General features: G+C 40.0%; 1 protein-coding gene across 2 annotated transcripts in view; it reads left to right on the top strand.

The window, feature by feature from the left end:
• Nucleotides 1-1,345: 1,345 nt before the first annotated feature.
• oprm1 (opioid receptor, mu 1) overlaps nucleotides 1,346-19,394 on the top strand; it is a 34,514-nt gene continuing 16,465 nt past the window's right edge. For both annotated transcript variants that reach the window (XM_059359598.1, XM_059359597.1), the window contains exon 1: nucleotides 1,346-1,812. In XM_059359598.1, the coding sequence (XP_059215581.1) occupies nucleotides 1,583-1,812 (230 nt within the window). In that variant the 5' untranslated portion in view covers nucleotides 1,346-1,582. The remainder of the gene's footprint in view (nucleotides 1,813-19,394) is intronic.

Here is a 19,394-nt window from a genome sequence, read left to right as displayed (position 1 = left end):
GTTGGGTATTTAAACATTCCTGTGCATTTATCAGCAACAAGAAGAGCCCTCAATCCCTGCTGCTCCTCTGGTTTTATCAGCTCAGCCACTAATACAATTAGCTAACAAGCTTTTTTTTTATTGTGTGGATTTTGCTGATTAAAGCAACTGTAAAAACAAGCTTAAAATTATGACTTTGTGTACTAGTTATGCTCGCGCTTAACAGTTTTACGCCAAACAGGCCCCCAGCACGTTTAGTAATGATCTTTACCCATTTTGTGTCTCTCTGAAACGGTAATGAGACAAGCAGGGACATTATCTTGATTAAAATCAATCCCTATTGGATTACACTGTGCTACATTCCCTCGCTCGGCTTCACTGATTAGAATACAGCACAGAAAACAGAAATCAGGCGTGAGGAGGCTCATCTTCACGCACATGCAAGGAAACTTGACAGATAATCCCTGGACTCCTCCCAACCACCCATTACTGTCCTCTTAGCGTTGTCACGATGTTTTTTTATCTAACACATTTTACTTCTCTTGTGCAATTACTGTATTGGTGTTTTTTCACTGAATAGAAAGTTATGGGTAGTTATGGGTACAAAACACTTTGAGCACATTATCACCTAATTGAGAAGCTGAGGATACACTTCATCTGATGATTTTCATATTTTTTTTTATGTAAAGATGGTCTATCTATGAGTGTGTGTGTGTGTGTGTGTGTGTGTGTGTGTGTGTGTGTGTGTGTGTGTGTGTGTGTGAATTAATTAACAAAGATGGGCAAATTGTCGAGTGGAAGTACAGAAAAGAGGGGGTTGGGAGGGAGAGAAAGATTAGAAGAAAAAGGAATTAATTTTGAAAGGAAAGAAAAAAGGAAAGAGGACACAAAAATAAGTGAATGGGGGGTGGGTGTATTGGAAAGGAGGGGGAAAAAGTAAGGTGTAAGAAAGAAGAAAAGTAAGCCAGGGAAAAAAGAAAAGAAGGGGGGAGAGGAAAGAAAGTGGAGGGATGAACAAAGGTATAAATGCGAGTAAAAAGGGGACTTAAGTAAAATAAGAAGGAAGGAAGTAAGGGAAAAAGGAATGAAGAAATTATTTATGGGAGCAAGGAGGGGAAAAGAAAAGGACGGACAGAATACAAAGATTAGCGAAAAGGGGGAAGGAGAAACAAAACAAGAAAGTGAGTGAGGAAGGGAATGAAAAAGGAAGGAATAAATAATTGTGAGCATAAGGAGGGAAAGGGAGTGTAGGAAATAGGGAAGAAGAGAGGAAGGAACCGAGGTAGGAGGTAAGAAAGGGAGCGATCTAACTCATTTTCACGTCGTCACCCTGTTCCGTGCAGGCTCGCTGTGCCGCGCGAGGGTCTTTAGTAAACTGAGTCTCGCGCAAGCAGGTGTTAACCCCTCATCACGCGCGGCCACATTCTTCAACACACGTTGAGATTTGACGTGAACCGGAGGTCCGACCGCCCCGCTGCGCTCCTCAGAGCAAACAACAGACACCCAGCGGGGTATCGCAAGCAGCGAGTCCGCCGACAGGCACCCGAGGGGAGGCGAAAGACGCGCGCAGCACCCACCTAACCACATATACCGAACAAGGACCATGGAGAGCGCAGGCAACGGCTCGGAGAAGATTTACAGCCGCAGCAGCTTCTGTGGGAACTTCACCGACGGCAACACCACGAGCTTCACGGAGGCACGATGCGACGGGGACCGCATGCTGGACGACGACGCCAACCCGGTTATAATAGCGATTGTTATCACCGCTCTCTACTCCATAGTGTGCGTGGTGGGGCTGGTTGGGAACGTGCTGGTCATGTATATCATCGTCAGGTAAGACAGCAAAGTACTAACATAAACACTCGTGTGTGTGGATGTTTTTTTCCGGGAATAATTAGGCCTTTTACACTTTTCTAACCATCCCTTCTCTAGCATGATGAGAAAATCTGTCTAGCACAACCTGTTGCTGTATTAATATTGCACATAAAGGTGTATTTGGTGTGTCTGAGCGTGTGTGTTTATGAGGCCGAGTGGGGCCATGTGAATGCGGTGTTGACAATGCTGCCAGCTCAGCTGCCGTTCGTGCGTAAAATGCCTCCAACCTCACCGCAAGTTGCTCCAGCGCGCAAAAAAAGCGAGCCAAGCGAGGATATGGAGAGGACAGGGTACACAACAGCCAATATTCACAACAACAGTGGAATAATATATGCTATACAAAAACATCTCTCTCTCTCTCTCTCTCTCTCTCTCTTTTATCCACAATACTAAACTGGGAAATAGCGCTGGTGTGACAAGATGCTGCGTATCACTCCCATGTGAGTGCTAAACAAAAACATTATGCATAATTAATCCAGGCTGAGGCTCATGTCTTCATGTGCACAGTTCCCCCCTTATACACGAGTGTGTGTACATCTCATGTAAATTAGATGAAAGGCCTAAAATGCTTTAAAAATATGTGTTTACCATGTGTTGAAAGTTATCCCAAGACTCCAGCATTGGTGATTTTAAACATAATCTTTGTGGTGTCTTAAGGGTAAATAATGATGAGCCACTATGTTCAAAAGCAGTGGGGAAAAAAAACTATATTGTCTTGTCTTTCCAAGTTAAAATTTTGTGAATTTTCCCTCAAGTTTTTATCCCTAATTATTGTTTATGTTTACACACCTTTTGAGTGGGAGCAATGGTTAAAAAATGGAAGGAGACGAGCATTTTGTAGCTGATTCCCTCATTATGAATGTACCTGATTCTCTGACCATATAACTAAACCTAAAAAGTTGTTGCCTGTCATTGTTTGCCTTTAGTTTTTCTGAACTGTGAAGAGGGAAAACCCCAACATTTACAATTTTAGGGGTTTAGTAATGGCGGGTCATTTTATGAGCCTGAGGACAAGGGAAGTATTCAGCATATATAAAGACTACACAAGGGATGATGAGCATTTTGGTGAGGATTATTTGGTTTTATGAGAACAATTTACAATACTTAAACTCAAACATGTTTGCTTCCTTTTCTTTAATCCAGGCCACTTTCAGGAATCTGCTCACCTTATAACATGTTGACACCTCATTAATTGATATTTAAAACTTTGTTCCGAACAAACGTCATTCTTTCAAGATCTCATCCCAGGGGGAGCTTTTATTCTCTTTAATAACCTGTCACAAGAAGTAAGAGATAATGCTACATGAAGAGTTGTGCACAAATTAAAGATTTCACTGCCAGTCTTTTCTTTCTTCTGATCTCTCAGTCATTTCACACACTAAATTAACCTTTTTTCCATTTAGAGAAACCAATTGACAAAGGGCTGTTGCAGGGCATTAAAAAGGTGTACTTGTTTAAAAGTCTCAAATTTTTCCCCATTTTCGTATATTTATATTGATATGAACAATTGAAAGAATTGCTCGGAATATAAAAACACTGTTGAGTTAGAGTGAAAATCACCCACTGTGCTAATAACATCGGCCTGGAATTACACGTGAAAATCAGATATTAATGTTGCTCATGAGATGAACCTCTTTCAGGAAATTAAAGCACTAGATAGAGATAGAGTGAGGATGTAAGTGGTAAGAGAAGCACAGGGGAAAAAAGCTGGACCCAAGTGGAGACTTGAAGGGGGGACTGATGATGAGGACTGAGAAAGCTGAGGAGGATGGAGATGAAGGTGATAGTGGCCTACCTTCATTTTTCCACCGTGTGATTACCCACTTTGTAGGTCTGATAGAATCAGTGAAGAGGATTCGATGTGCTGAACTTGTCAGACAGGTGCTTAAATGGCTTTTAAATTGAAACGACACCCCTTAATTAGATAAATTGGTGAGTTAAAAGACTTCTATATTTTGATTTATTACTCTATTACTGCTCTAATGTATCATCATTACTGTGCTACTGCCATATTTCTCCTCACTTCTCTTCCATTGTTTCAGGACAGATGCAGCATCAAGCGAATGCTCATTTGCCAGAGTGCACACATCATCCTCTTCAGTCTGAGTGCTTCCCCAAATAGTTTTGTTTTGCTAAAGAATGCACACATCGATGCAGGATGTTTTCTGCCTCTGTGCCGGATGTTTTCTACACAAAATTACAAAAGGTATCTGGCTATTGTGCCATGGAAGGAAAGAGTATTAGAATGTATAACTTTAAAGGAACTTTAATCAAGTATTTGTGCTATAAAGCTGGGCATTTTAACATGTCAGTGAGGTTTGACTCCCTTTTCCAGACAAATTGCAGTTTTTGGCACTATAATAAATATACAAACGCCTTCCACAGTGCAGCCTCAGTAGCAAGAACCAGATATGAGAACTGTACATTGCGAGACAACACACGTTCTCATCTGTACAGTGAGTTTACGAGAATCAGTGAGTTTGTTGCTGAACTCTCTAAGAACTTCATTCTGAATGCTCAACTTCTCTACTTCTACATTCTCAAAATGTAAAATAACCAGTCCACTCAGCCTCTCTGTCCCACTATAACCAGTCTACTCAGCCTCTCTGTCCCACCATAACCAGTCCACTCAGCCTCTCTGTCCCACCATAACCAGTCCACTCAGCCTCTCTGTCCCACTATAACCAGTCCACTCAGCCTCTCTGTCCCACTATAACCAGTCCACTCAGCCTCTCTGTCTGCCTATAACCAGTCCACTCAGCCTCTGTCCCATGATAACCAGTCCACTCAGCCTCTGTCCCACTATAACCAGTCCACTCAGCCTCTGTCCCACTATAACCAGTCCACTCAGCCTCTCTGTCCCACTATAACTAGTCCACTCAGTCTCTCTGTCCCACTATAACCAGTCCACTCAGCCTCAAACAGCATCAAAATTATAAGTGCCTCAAAAATAGCACAGTACTTAAGTATTGAAAATTTACTTAGTTACATTTCACTCCTGGGTTTTGTTCTTAATATGTGAAGGATGAGATTTGAAATATAGGAAAATACATAAAATACTCAAAAAGGTACACACATACAAAAAAACCCTATTAGATTAAATGTAATTTGTTACTTCCCCGCCTTCCGTAATAACAAAACGAAGCATTAAGTGACGGGAGAGCACCGGGCAAATGGAAGTTAAATCACATTTTTGAAACATAAGTTATGCACCAGTATCATCTTCAGGATGGGATCTATGTCAGCAGCTGTCTGGCAGCGGAACAAGAGTCTTCATGATGTATGAGTTGGTATACAAGCTCCTGTTATGTATTCTAGAGTAGTTTGTCTACAAAGCAGGTGATGGATGTGAAGGGCATTACATCTCATCCTTGGCTGTTCTGAGGGAACAGATTAAGGATGACAGACCCGTCCTTTGCTTAGGTAATGAAATGGTACTGACTCAACCAGCAGGGTGTGTATGTGAAGAAAATAAAGTTTTGCAGATTTCAACTTAGTGAGACTTTCAGGGAATTGGGAGGAAGGTGAAGGATGTGTCTCAGTCCTACATCAGGGTCATTAACATTCATCAACCTCTTTGTCTTTCTCTCTTTTCTCTGATTGTCTTTGGTTCTTTTCTCTCACTGTTGGCAGATCAAGACTGAACAGCCATTTAGCTAATGACACACAGTGGATATTTACTGTTACATGGAAATGTAGCCTCAAAGTCTCCGTCCCCACTCTGCAGTCGTGGCCTTGAATGCATTTTTTTGCTAGATTAAATAGAGACAGCGGTGGATGAGGGATGTTTTTCCCCTCCGCACTGTCTGATAACCTGAAAGCCATAAAACATGTCTCCCTCACTCTTTATCTCCCTGTCCTTTCGCGGTCTCTCCGTCCCTCATCTGCACACTTACATCCGCAAACTTCTAGTGAGCAAACAAACACAACCAGACATCTGCACGCTCAATCGGAAAAATCAATTGCGGTTGAATTGCGAACCACTAGGTCCCACAAGGAATATGCCGCCAGCGCAGAGTGCTTCCTGTTACCATGGAAACACTGGGAGCCATTTTGAGGTTGATGAGTGCAAAACGACTCCACCACCTCCCCAAACCCCTGCCTCCATCCACCATCCGGCTAAATCAGTAGCTGTGCCCGGTTGGACACATTCAGCAGCAGTAGCTCTTTCTAAAAGTTTGGCTTTGACCTGGCTGCAGTAAAATGCTGTTTCTTTGTTCTGCATAAAGCACCACAACAAATATAACCGTGTGTATCTCTCCGCTCACTTTCCATGACCCTGCTCTCTGGTGTCACAGTAACTTTTAAACATTTGTGTCCCTGCTGTTCATGCAAGAGCCTGAACCCAGTCCCGTAATATATGATGTTATGATGAGAGTCAACACAATCTGCTGCGCAAGACTAATGTCACAGATCCTCACTAATGTTTTTCTCTAATGGGTTTCTCGAGGCTCCAGCTTCTCGACATGACAAATAGTCTGAGGCTGAGTTTAAAACAACTAACCTGCGGCCTTTTGATGTGCTGTTTACAGCCGGGTTAATGCTCCGAAACAATCCAGACAGCCAGAAAAACCTTCTCTATCAGTGGTGCTTGTATCTATTGTAAGCAAACAAAAAGCTAAGAATCTCTGTGAATCTTGTCACAATGGTGACGTACTTACTTTACTTGAGTTTTATTTTTTATGCTGCTTTCTACTTATACTTCACTTCATTGAAGAAGGAAGTATTGTTCTTTTTATTTCACTATATTTATTTGATGATTTTTGTTACTAATAGTTTGGACGTTGTTTAAGATGCAAATAAAAGACAATGTAATACTTTGCTAATCCTTTCAATTTCAAACTCTACAAATACAATATATTTTATATTCAAACTGATAAACTTTTGTTTTTGTAAATATACTCTCTGACTTGCTGAGTTTTATTTACATTTTGTATGGCATCCCAACTCTTTTGGAATCAGAGTTGTATGTACTTGCAGATAAAGATTTTAAAAACCTACAAGTATATGAAATACAATGCATTATTTTACAGTAATATAAACCATATAAAAATCAGTAAAATATGCTTTATTGCCACCAGCTACAACATTCACATAATCTCATATTGTGATGTATATAATAATATAACAACTAAAGAGCCCATTCGGCTGCATAGTGAGTACTTTTACTTTGATACTTTTTACTTTTTTACTTTAATATATAGGTGGCAACAGACTACAGTTTCTGTAGTCACCCCCCAAGCTTTTCTAAGCAGTATTATTGATTGCATCATCATTACAAAGACCAACAATAAAACCAACAAAAATGTTCCTGATTCGACTTAAAGTACTTTTACTTTCTGAATAGATCTTAATACGTTTTCTTTTGCTGGAAATGTCTATATATACATTAAAAGGCTCATTGTAATTGTCCACACTGCCTGTTTCTGAAAGCAATTTTAATCAAAGACATTGGGAGAAAATCGGCTCTTTCATAAATTACCTCGGAAGTTCAACTGAAGTTAAGAGCATGAGCGAGCCTAATTAGTCTTTCGTTTCAGTACCAATTTCCTTTCAGCCGCCGTTCAGCAAGAAAATACCGTCCAAGGAAGCACTAAGAGGAAAATGTGTACTAAAAAGACTGTAATTTAAGAACATAACGACTTCAAGAAGCCCCATATTAACCTCAGCTGGACTTCACAATGCATTTACAGAAAAATAACTGCAGATTTTGTTCACCAGTGCATACAGTGATGTGCTTTAGGAAGACATTTCTTTAAGATCAATATGGACAGGAGCAATCATAAGAGCACACAAAAGGCCAAGCCTTTCAATGTACACACAGGCGTAGCAATATTGTTTTAACCCTCTGAAGCCCAAGCGCTATCCTGGCATTTTGTTGTTGTTGCTGTTGTTACATTTTACTCTGTGGCCTTGGTTTTCATTGCATTATGGTTGTCTATGGCGTCATATTTGAGTCAAAAGTTGCGCGATCGATAACACATCTGCACGCACGCAGATCTCTCTGTGCGCGTAAATTACTTCGTGTCATTCGCGCAGATTTCAACTGCATTTATTTGATCTTCACGCACATATTCAGCAACCGAGTGAAGCAGATTCAGCCGTGCGCAAGTAAAAAAAACAACAGCAACATGCACAACAACACTCTCTCTCTCCCCCATGCTAGCTCGCGGTGGAGCTCTGCTCGCGCGGAGCAAGGACTTTTGACACATTGGGGGCGGAGACCAAGGCTGACCCCGGCCCTCTTGTGATTGGTCATTTTCCAGCCCTCCACGTGGGTGCCTTTTCAGTTTGCTGCTGACAGCTTTGTGGTAGCGGTGGCATCATGTAAACAAGAACAACGGTTGTTTCAGAACGTTCACGACCACAACTCTCCGCTTCATCACTGGTAATAAAAAGGTTAAAAAGTGCTGTTTCTTGTTTTTATTCGTGGAAATTGTTGTGTAAATACTACTACTACTACTAATAGTATGGATTAGAATATATAATAAATTGTAAATAAAAACATACACTGTTTTATATGCCTATCATACAAATGATCATACAGTAGTTAAAAGTGTTCGATCCATGAGTTTGCCATGACAAGGAGCAGAGACCTGCAGTCCAGCGGTGCGGGCTGTCTCTCTGAAGCAGAGGATGGCGGTCATCTTAATTTACGTCAGTCTTCTCAGACAGCCCAAGCCTGTGCTTGGATCCGGCCTTTATTGATTCATTGATTCTTAAGTATTCATGACTGCTATGTTGGTTTTATTTAACGTTACATCATTAATTGTGATGGTTAGTTACCGTATTTTCTCAATAAATAGCCGGTCTCATTGTTCGTTGTTTACACGAACAAATAAAGGCTGGAACAGCACTTTTTAACCTTTTTATTACCAGTGATGAAGCGGAGAGTTGTGGTCGTGAACGTTCTGAAACAACCGTTGTTGTTGTTTACATGATGCCGCCGCTACCACTAAGCTGTCAGCAGCAAACTGAAAAGGCACCCACGTGGAGGGCTGGAAAATGACCAATCACAATGTGTCAAAAGTCCTTGCTCCGCGCGAGCAGAGCTCCACCGCGAGCTAGCACGGGGGAGAGAGTGTTGTTGTGCATGTTGCTGTTGTTTTTTTACTTGGGCGCGCCTAATCTGCTTCACTCGGTTGCTGAATATGTGCGCGAAGATCAAACAAATGCGCACGGCAGTTGAAATCTGAGAGCGTGACACAAAATAATTTACACGCGCAGAGAGATCTGCGTGCAGATGTGTTATTGCTCGTGCGACTTTTGACTCAAATATGATGCCATATAAGTCCTGCACTTCTATAGAAACAGCACAATCATAGGAAAAGGTAGGGAGAACTATATGCTATGCATACTGACCTTTTTACATTTTTACAACCTCTTTTACCCTCTTCTCTACGTAAACGGCCTGCAGTTCAGTCACAGTTTCACTGATTTTTTGTCAAGTGACTGTTGGTCTCAGCTGATTAATTCATGGCTTCCCAGTTGCACTGATAAGCACAGAATTATTATTATTTTTTATTGTTATTATTATTTTTTGGAGAAATTGTAAACATGAGACATATATTACATACAAATCACTTTATACTTTACCTATTTTAGGCTTAGATTTAGATGATGGTCTTGACAAAAGCGTTCCTCAAACATTAAACCGGTCCAGGGCCATCGGAAATTTGAGAAGCCGATGACTACTGACTACTCTTTATAAATGCTGTTGTTTCTGTGCTTTCTTTTTTGCCTTTTAAACCTGCTGGCTGCCTGTACGGTGCAGAGGGTTAAGACTTGTAAACCTGTATATACCAGCGCTGCACATAAATGACTAGATTTTTTTATACACCAGTTATAAACTAAAATTACCAGAAGGTGTGTGGGATAAAAAGAGTTTCCCCTCATTAACACAAATGAGTGACTGGGTATGTATAATTATTTTTTTAATGAGAAAAGATGAATATGAATCAACTCTAGGCACACCTAACACCACCTTTGATGACTTCTTGTGAATATATACCGGTTGCTTCAAAAGTGTCGATCCCTTTCTGTATTCACGGACATCCTCATGCATGGTAGATGTGCGAGTGTGACTATGAACACATAGTAGCTGACGCAGTATCGAGGCAGTTTATGGATTCCTTTCAAGTATACACAGAAGAGGTGTAAAGGTATCCGCACTGAACCGACAGCAGGCGTTCATGCCTCCAGCAGCTCTGAACCTCCTACAGAGAAACATCTGTCTTTTAGAGTTCCTTCTTATGTGTTTGTGTGTATTTCATTGTATATCTTTCTCTTCACCAGCTTTAAACATTGAACTCTGACCAGCTGAAGCCCTGAACATGCACCCATTGTGGATTATGGCCTTCATTGCTTGAGTACTGAAAACCTCACCTGGTTCAACTGTTAACCCATTAAGGCCTAAAGCGCCTGGGAAAAAATGCCTGGAAAACCTATGGGCGATTTTCAAATGACCCCCTAAAACCTGAAGTTTTTCTGGAAATTCAACACCTACTAAATAATAGATTTTTCAGCCTCTGTAGCAGATAAAAATGAAATTCAAAAAGTATTTGAGAGCTTATACCCGTGGCTTTCATACGAAGTTGAGTTTATTTGTCCAAACCTTCAATAAACTTTTTTTAAAAATCAACAAACTCAGCAAATGTTACATTTGACTGAATAAAAAATCCTATGCATAATACTAATACATGCCCATTAGCAAGATGCAAACATGATATGACCACTGGAAGAACAAGACATAGTTCTCATTAGCCTACTGTAATAAAAAAAGAATTATCATGATAATAATAATAATAATAATAAATAATAATAATACATTTTATATATTGCACTTTTCAGGGTACTCAACAATGTAATTCAAACAAAGTAATATAAGACATAAACAGTCATGATTTCTTAAATCTCATCACAATCAATTAGCCTATTATTATTATTAATATTAATATATTATTAATAATATTATTATTATTATCTCCAGATGGCCACAAATCTGTCTGTTCTTCTGTGAAAATATGTCGTCTAAAAACATATTCCTCATCCATAAATGCCGGTCGATTGGTTCCGAGGGTTCAAAGTCCGGATCAGCAATTAAATCAATGGCGCTGTTTTAATCAGATCTCTTCCGTCACTTACTGCTGAGCTCCTCCGCTATAGTCGTCTTCCTCCATGATTTATAAGTTCTGGAAAAGTCCAATGTTGCATTGTGACACTCACACTTGTATTCTGATGCATTTCATTGGCCAAGAGACCGAAAATAGGTGGAAAAAAATACAAATACTACAAAATGACATATCCGCTGTCCCGGCCTTAATGGTAGAGTGACGCAACAGCACTCCCGGCTTTAATGGTAGAAATGCGGTAATGCTTTCCCGGCGTCAATGGGTTAAGCAAAAATGTTATCTGGGCTTAACCTCTGCTCCTGGCAACAATAAAACTACCAAAAAATAAAAAACATATAATTGTTATTATCAATGCAAAAACGTTTGACAGCCCATTGTGTAACTAGCAGAGAAAAGAGCTCTGCCTGCTGCTTTTTCTAAAAATGTGTACCTGCACACACCAGGGTGGTATCGAGTCTAATTTCTTGTTAGGGAGACAGCTATGAGTAGACAGTGCAGAGAGGTAATTAGGCTGTCCTTCTTGTGTGTGTGTGTGTGTGTGTGTGTGTGAGTGTGTGTGTGTGTGTGTGTGTTTGAGTAATGAGCTTCTTAACATCACTGGACGATGCTGGAGAATTAGAGCAATCAAGCAGGACCAAGTCACGTCAGTGAAGTCCTGAGGGTTCAAGGTTTAAGGCCTTAGGGTGGAGAGTGAGATCGGACCATTCCTCCTGTTGTGTACCTAAGTGTCTGCAGATTAGAGATGTTTCCTTTAGATGCTCGCACCTTGACCTTAATATTTTACAAGTCAGGGTTTTTTATTTGATGAACATGGGTGCTGATAAGTGAAAATCAACAAAAATGTATTATTATTTATTTATATATAAATAAAAAAGGAAAAGAAGCGGTCTAAAAGTAATGTAATCACTGTGTAATCAGCATACACTGAATCAGCGTAAACACAAACTAGAGCAGCAAGCCTGCTTCAGAATTTGACAGACTTTGATTGTGGAGACTCAAGAGATCTCCACAAAAAAAGGTTTTTATCTATGCAAAGTAGAGACAGCCAGTGTTCTGCACTGACAAAGTTATTCACAGAAAGAAGGAACGATGGCTTACTGAAGCGCGGGGAACAAAAGACAGATTTTGTCTGTTTCTCTGCCTGATGATTGATGGGTGCTCTCGGCTCTTTTGTTCATCTGTCAATTACGAAGTGACTCACTCGCTTACCCTGATTCTTCCCTTTATACTGTGTGACAGGTACGGTTAAACATGTCCCTCTTCGTCAAGGCTGGCATTTCAAAGCACCAGAGGGTATCGCAGATTTGCTCTCAAAATCAATTTGATGATGTTGTTACAACCCCCTGCTTGAAACTATCTGAACCTTTTTGTACGTCTTTTTGTGTTTCTAAAAATGTGGTTTTTCACAAAAATGGCTCACTGTTGTATTGTGCCATGGAAGAGCAAACAAACAATCCACAGGGGTCAAGTGATGACCTCAATCAGAGTAAAGGTCATTGTGGTTTGAGACCTGCCAAACCTTTTCACTGCTTATTGAATATGGACTTAAGTCTGGGGCCAAGGGCACAGAGCCCCTTTGTATAAGATCTCCAGTACATTAACAAAAGTGTTCCTAAGCAACAAGCTGATAAACTGTTTTTGAGGCCCCTGTGTCCATTACCTACATCACAGAGGATCTGGGTTAAGCCTAAATTGGTTTCCTGGTTCTTTTTGCCATATTTCCAATGATGGAAAACAATTACAGGAGTGACTCAGACAGAAGAAGGCAGCAAATACAGTATTAAACCCATGATTAGAACACATTGTTGAATACATGCAGTGTGGGTGATTTGTGTCATTGTTGTCTAGATAATCCAATTTCAAGGCTGGTTTGCAAGCTTTATTCAAGCATTTTTTTGGAGTTTGGATTTATGTGCTTTTTGGATGAAAAACTGCTCTAAAAATCATCAGCCGGTCGTTTTGTTTGAATTGCTACGAAAAACGATCAAAACATTAACACCGCATAGCTCAAATTTATTTTTATACCACCAATAATTTGATAACAATTCCATCTATCAGTGTTTTGGATTTCTTTTGCAAGGAAAAATTGCACACATTCAACATTACTGCTACCAATTTCCCACAGATGTATTTGATCGATTTAGTCCTTGGTTTACATTGATTTCACTACAGCTTGACAGGTCAGTTTCAGGGCATGAAACATGTTTGACAAAGGTAATTCACCACACTGCGGCTGACCCAAGGTTAAGGGGAAAATATGCGTGCTATAAAAATAGCACATTTCAAAGCACCACACAATGACACACTGATTAAAGGCTCTTAAGAAGGCTGTGAAGCGGTTGCAAAATCCACAGAAAAGAAAGGCATCTCTGGCATTTCTGAACTGCTTAAGTGGAGCCATTTGAAAGCACTGCTGGCCTGTTTTAGTTTGAAAACTCTGGGTTGTGTTTTAGTCTGGACAGGCAGAAACAGAGAATGTTGAAATGATGGAGCAGACACCCACGTTTCATTTCCTGATTGGGTCTCATCAGCCTTGACTATCAGTGGTTAACTCAACATGGACAACAAGTCACAGCTGTTTCTGACCTTGTTGTCAATGCTAGCAGCTATTTTGCAGTTAAATTATGCATTTTTAATGCCACTGCTGACTACATGAGGGAAGATAAGCTATTAGTCGAGCTACTTGTTAGAATTCTGTGTCCAGCAGCCTTACACTGTGTGTATTTATTCTTAGTGTGTCTGGGTTTGTGGATGATCTGCATTCTGGCATTTTCTGCCACTGCTTTAATTAGCTTGTTTGTGAGGAGAGGGTAGGTTACACTTTTAACAGTGACTCTGGATCATTAATATGTCTGCAGAGTTTCCCCTCCATTGGAGTCTGTCTTTGTGTGTCCAAGGACATTGATCTCCTTGAATGAATTTCAGTCAGGCCAATTAGGAGTGTTCAATATTTGCCCACTTACTGTTTAATGTTTTCATGTAATTTTTACATCAAGGAGCACATTGTGGACCCACAAAGGACACAGAGGGGATCGAGGATGGTCACCACCTTGGTGTGTGTTTTCTATGGTGAGGCAACCGAAGCTGTGTTGGGAAGAGAGGACAGATTTGTATATGATGGAGGACAAACAGCTTTAAACCTGTTAAAGGTTCTTGCAAGTCAGTTGTTGTGCTCTGTTTGTACCTTTAAATGTACCATTTGTAGCCCAGATGATCAAATTGAACAGGGTGTACATAAAGTATCTTTACAATTAAAAAATATATATTACAAAGGCTTTTGATGAGATATCTTAATCAGATTTGTTGTATGTACTCAGTGGTTATTATTAGAAATACATATTTATAAATATTTTAATCACATTGCATTTGTGTATTTCAGGCACCCTGCTGATGAAACAGGTAGTGGTAAATGAACCCTTTAAAATGGTTACTCCTCAAGAGAAGGTACAATGTGTATCATGGTTTATTGAAATAAAAAAATATTAATGTGGGGTTATGTTAAAGTTATCATGTATCAATCAAAGATACGCGACATGACTGACCTAAAGCAAAAGACCACTGATACCATTGATGAGGCTATGCTACAGCGAACATGGCAAGAAATCGTGTACCGTGTACCGTGTAATCGTGTCTTGATCTTGACTTCAGTATCTACTCCTCATTTTGTAATAAGTTCCACATATTTGTCTGTTACTTTGCTTTTGTAATACATTTTTTTAAGTTGTAAAGAGACTTTATGGACACCCTGTATGTTGAAACAGAACATATTACATTAGAAAAGTGTATTCAGCACAGACCTACAACTCAAACCAGAACCAGCCAGTATGCTGTATTAACCTGTATCAACATGACACGAGACACCGGGGAAGATTTTTACCTAATTTCATCTATTAGTCCAACATGCCCATTGCAAGCACTTTGTCTGCACTGGGCATTTCATGTCTACTTGCAACACATTGCATGACACATTCAGAGAGAGAAAGAGAGCATTTTAAGACTGAAATCCATTTTTAAAAAAGAGCCAAACTCAATACTGATACAAGCCTGAAGTTTTACTCAACAAAATGGCTTGAACCAAACCCCCGAAACTGTGCTAAGGCCCCCAAATTATTTTGTTACTGCACTTTTTAATTAGCTGTGTCAAAATAGAATAAGGGCAAGGCCAGCTTTAAACTTTTACAAAACAAGTTACACCTAAAAATTAAGTTAGTAAACTGGTAATAAACTGGAATAGAAACAGAGGACGAGGATGCAAACAGGGAGCAGTACTCTCGGCTTCAGTACTTCAAGTTCAGGCAAAGTCGTCAAAAATACTTCTCAACCAAACACTGGCACAACCTTTCTCTAATGCTTCTACTGGATGTGTGCATTTGTCGAGACTACATGATTCAATGTGTCATTTTTCATCTCAGCATGTGGTGAAAAGTGTGCAAGTTTGTACGAATGCATCACTGAACGTCGACTTGTTCAACAGCACATCTGTCACAACAGTGTCCGCCCGTCTCCGTCTGACAGCCCGCAACACGCTCAACAAACCTATTCGTCTCTGACTTTTTCACTCCATCATTTATTTGCCAGATTCTGTGTTTGTGAGTGAGTTTACACATCTGTCTCTGGATGTGTATTCGAGGTACGGCTTGGGAAATGTGTCCAGGCAGCTTCAATCAGTTGCTGAGAGGACTCATAGTGGCAGGTACACTAGTGTACTGATCCACACACACAGGTGTTACACACGGATGTATAAAGTTCCTATGCAAACATACACTCCTCTTTTTATCAGTTAAGGTTATCAGTCTAGCATTTGTTATGATTTCACTGTTTGTCCATCTGCTCTCTCACTTAGATTGAAGTGAATTAAAGCAGGGAAGATAGGAAAGAGTAAACTGATGATAAGGCAAACCTGACAAGAGAAAGACATTATATATTAGAGAGAAGCAGGTTCTCATGCAGAGCTCACTTTGCTAACTAATGTGAAGACTAGTGCCACCAGCGCAACACGTTGCCACTTTCTTGATCCAAAAATACACACCCTGTCGCTCTAGAAGTTTTTTTGGCTGAGAGGATAATCATCACTACCCTCCTTCCACTTTTGCTCCACTTCAGCCAACCCTTTTGCACACATTGCTGGTACTTGTATGGTACCCTGTGCTCACAAACTTGTGATTGCTCTGCTAAAATGACGCCAGAAGTGATAAAGTTATCAATCATTAAATAGTGTCTTTTTCTCATTTTCTGCACAAAAATCTAATTTCAAACCAAAGCTAATCATCATTTTAATCACCCATTGAGAGTTTCTATGACAACACAGTTTTTGAAATAATGAAATGTAAAGGGGTTAATGAAGTGACTGGCTCAGACGTGGAATTAGAGCTGTTTGAGGGCTGAAAAGCCATAAATCTCTGCATGTTTGTGCTGAATCCTTTCTCTAAAACTGGATGTCAGACTGTGATGAGAACCCATTAACAGCCCTCAACATGTTGCATCAGATCTTCCAATTCTATTCTATACAAATACTTCATTATCTGCTTTTTTATTTTCATTCCCATCCCACCATTGACGTACCTGAACCTCCACTGGGAATCGACGTGTTAAGCTGTAGTTGGGCAAACTTATGTTGCCGACATACTGAGCGTACAGATGGAGAGCAGCCAAATGAAATATGCTGCAGGAGAGATTTGAGAAGTTTCTTTGGATGCTTTGATTAGGAGTGTAACAGTTCTGAAACTGAGACCAAAAAACTATGAAACAATGGATCCTGTTTCACGGTTCTTTCCACTGTATCGTGATCTCATGAATGCAGCGGCTTTACGAACATATTCCGGATGCAAACATGAACCCATCGGCAGCTTTCAGAAGCTACAGTCGGACACAGACCTCGGTAGAAGTGGCAAGATTGCAGTGATGCAGCTTTTATTGCAATTATTTCCAACACAATACCTACTCTTCTGAACACCACTGGATGGAGACTATAACACAAGCTGCAAGAGGTACACTACTCCTCTGAACATACTGGTATAACAAGGCTCTCTTTGCACAGGGGCAGAGAGAAAAGTATGGACTCGTGGATCTTCTTCAACTGAGCAAGGGCCTGATGACAGCCTATCAAAATTTCTGATGTCAGAGGTTCATCTGAATGTCCGATGGCTGGTCAGGAGCAGTTGATTGGTCCAACCTTGTCCAGTACTTCACCCCTGCTCACTGTATTACTTTTTTCTCCTGTACACAAAGTTTTGTTTGGGTTTTGTTTGTCCTGAAATCTCAAGGCTGAAAGCTGCATAGAGCTGTAAAGAGGAGCATTTATTCTGAAGGGCTTTTCACATGGCCACTTCTTATAGATTCAGGGTTAATTTAAAACTTATAAGTTTACAAATATGAGCCTTTTATTGCTTCAAGCTTCCGTTGAGCAGATAAAGCATCATTTAACGACATTGACATTGAAAACATACAAACAAAAACAGCCTTTACAACATCATATAAGTGGGGTATTTCATGTGTCAAGGCCACTGACTGTGTGTGGGTTGATATACCAACATCTAATGCTGCATTGGGATCTCTTTCTCCAGCAACATATTCCCAGCAGTGCCCGTCTAATGACTTCCATTTACTGAAATGATTTTAGAAAAACAATTGGGGTTTTCTTCAGTTCAGCTGCTACCATAAGGGAATAATGGATTGACTTCCATGTCAACAGAAGAGAGAAGTGATTTATTTATTGTCTTTAATGGTATTTATATCAATCCTCTCTGGTGGCCAAGGCTGGGACAAACAATATACATATTATTAATAAAGATGTTATTTTTGGCTTTTCACAGGATCTTCCATACACCTACTGCATAAAAAAAATAAAAAATCTAATGTCTGTCCTTACACTAGGGTCACTTTTAATGTCTTCACATTTTGTCTCTGAAGACAAATGACTCTATGGTAAGTGTTTCACTGTCGAGAGCTTTAATGCATATTTTATCAAGCATTATATTACACCAAGTGTTAAATAAAACATAAACTAGTTTAAATTATGAGCCCTATAAGCCGTCTGTTCCTTTTTTATAATGCCATTAAATTAAAGTTGAATGATCCTATTGAATGAACCTTGCTTAATATAAAGGAATAGGAACAACTTTAATCTGTCTGTCTGTCTGTCTGTCTGTCTGTCTGTCTAGTATGTATGCCCTTTTAATATTCAATCTGTAATGGCAATTGTAGGTATCAACAACTGCTTCTTCACTTGTTTTTATGTCTAAGCCAAAATATCAGTAATGCAATTTTGATTTGTAGAAAGTCTAGTGAAAGATAACTACAACTTCATTCTGTCTAGTCAAAATTCTAGTCAAAATTACTTTTGCCGCCAGAGAAAACTAACTATCCATCCATCTCTTTTAAACTTGCTGATCAAAGGGTAAAAAATCTATCTATCTATCTATCTATCTATCTATCTATCTATCTATCTATCTATCTATCCATCCATCCATCCATCCATCCATCCATCCATCCATCCATCCATCCATCCATCCATCCATACATCCATCCATCCATCCATCCATACATACATCCATCCATCTATAACCCACATAACAGTTTGGTTTAACAGCCTCAGAGTCACTTGCATGGCTGTAGACTCTTAAGTCTTGTTAAAGAAGATACCTGACAGCAGTTACTACAAATGCCCCTCATGCATTTATTATAATTACTCATAATTATACATTAGGGAAGCACAACACTATATTATAAACATTACTGTAAGACGATATAAACTTGCTACCCGTCTTGAGATGTGGCCCTGCCGCTATATCATGGTGCCTATCCTTTCATTATCTCCGGGTTTATGAGGTCATTGGGGTAATGTTACGGATTAATGAGCAGGACTTCTTCAAGGCAACATTGGATTTTAAAGGATCATCAATGTGATGAATGACCAGTCAACAATCAATAGTTCGTGTCATATTATGATATTGTACATCAAATTGAGTCTTTTATCCCGAACATGAACACTACATGCATGCTGTTAGAGCTAAACTCTCAGGAACACATGCCCTGCAGGCAGACATGCACACAGTTACATCCTGTGCAGCCTAATCCATCATGCTCCCCATGGCGTGCATGGACAGTGTTATTGGTCGGAGCCAGGGGCATACAGACGTCTGTTCACATGAGCAGCCGCTGTTTCTACAAACCAGGCCTTATGGGGTCTATCCGCAACCAGCAACAGCCCATGATTCATACACAGGGCTGCGCACACACTGGCCAGCAGCGCAGACCAAATGATGAATTATGTTTATCTTGCTGTGTAACAAGAGCCATTAAAATTAATCAACTCCTGCTCCAAACAGTTGAGCACAAGTGCGTAGGTTTATTCTCAGCATTTGTTGAAATATGACGACAAGACTGTTGATTTTACTACATTCTTGGTCC

This window comes from Centropristis striata, chromosome 20, assembly GCF_030273125.1.
Source record: "Centropristis striata isolate RG_2023a ecotype Rhode Island chromosome 20, C.striata_1.0, whole genome shotgun sequence".
Lineage (NCBI taxonomy): Eukaryota > Metazoa > Chordata > Actinopteri > Perciformes > Serranidae > Centropristis > Centropristis striata.
Note: the sequence above shows the minus strand (reverse complement) of the source record. Positions and strands in the feature narration are given on the sequence as shown.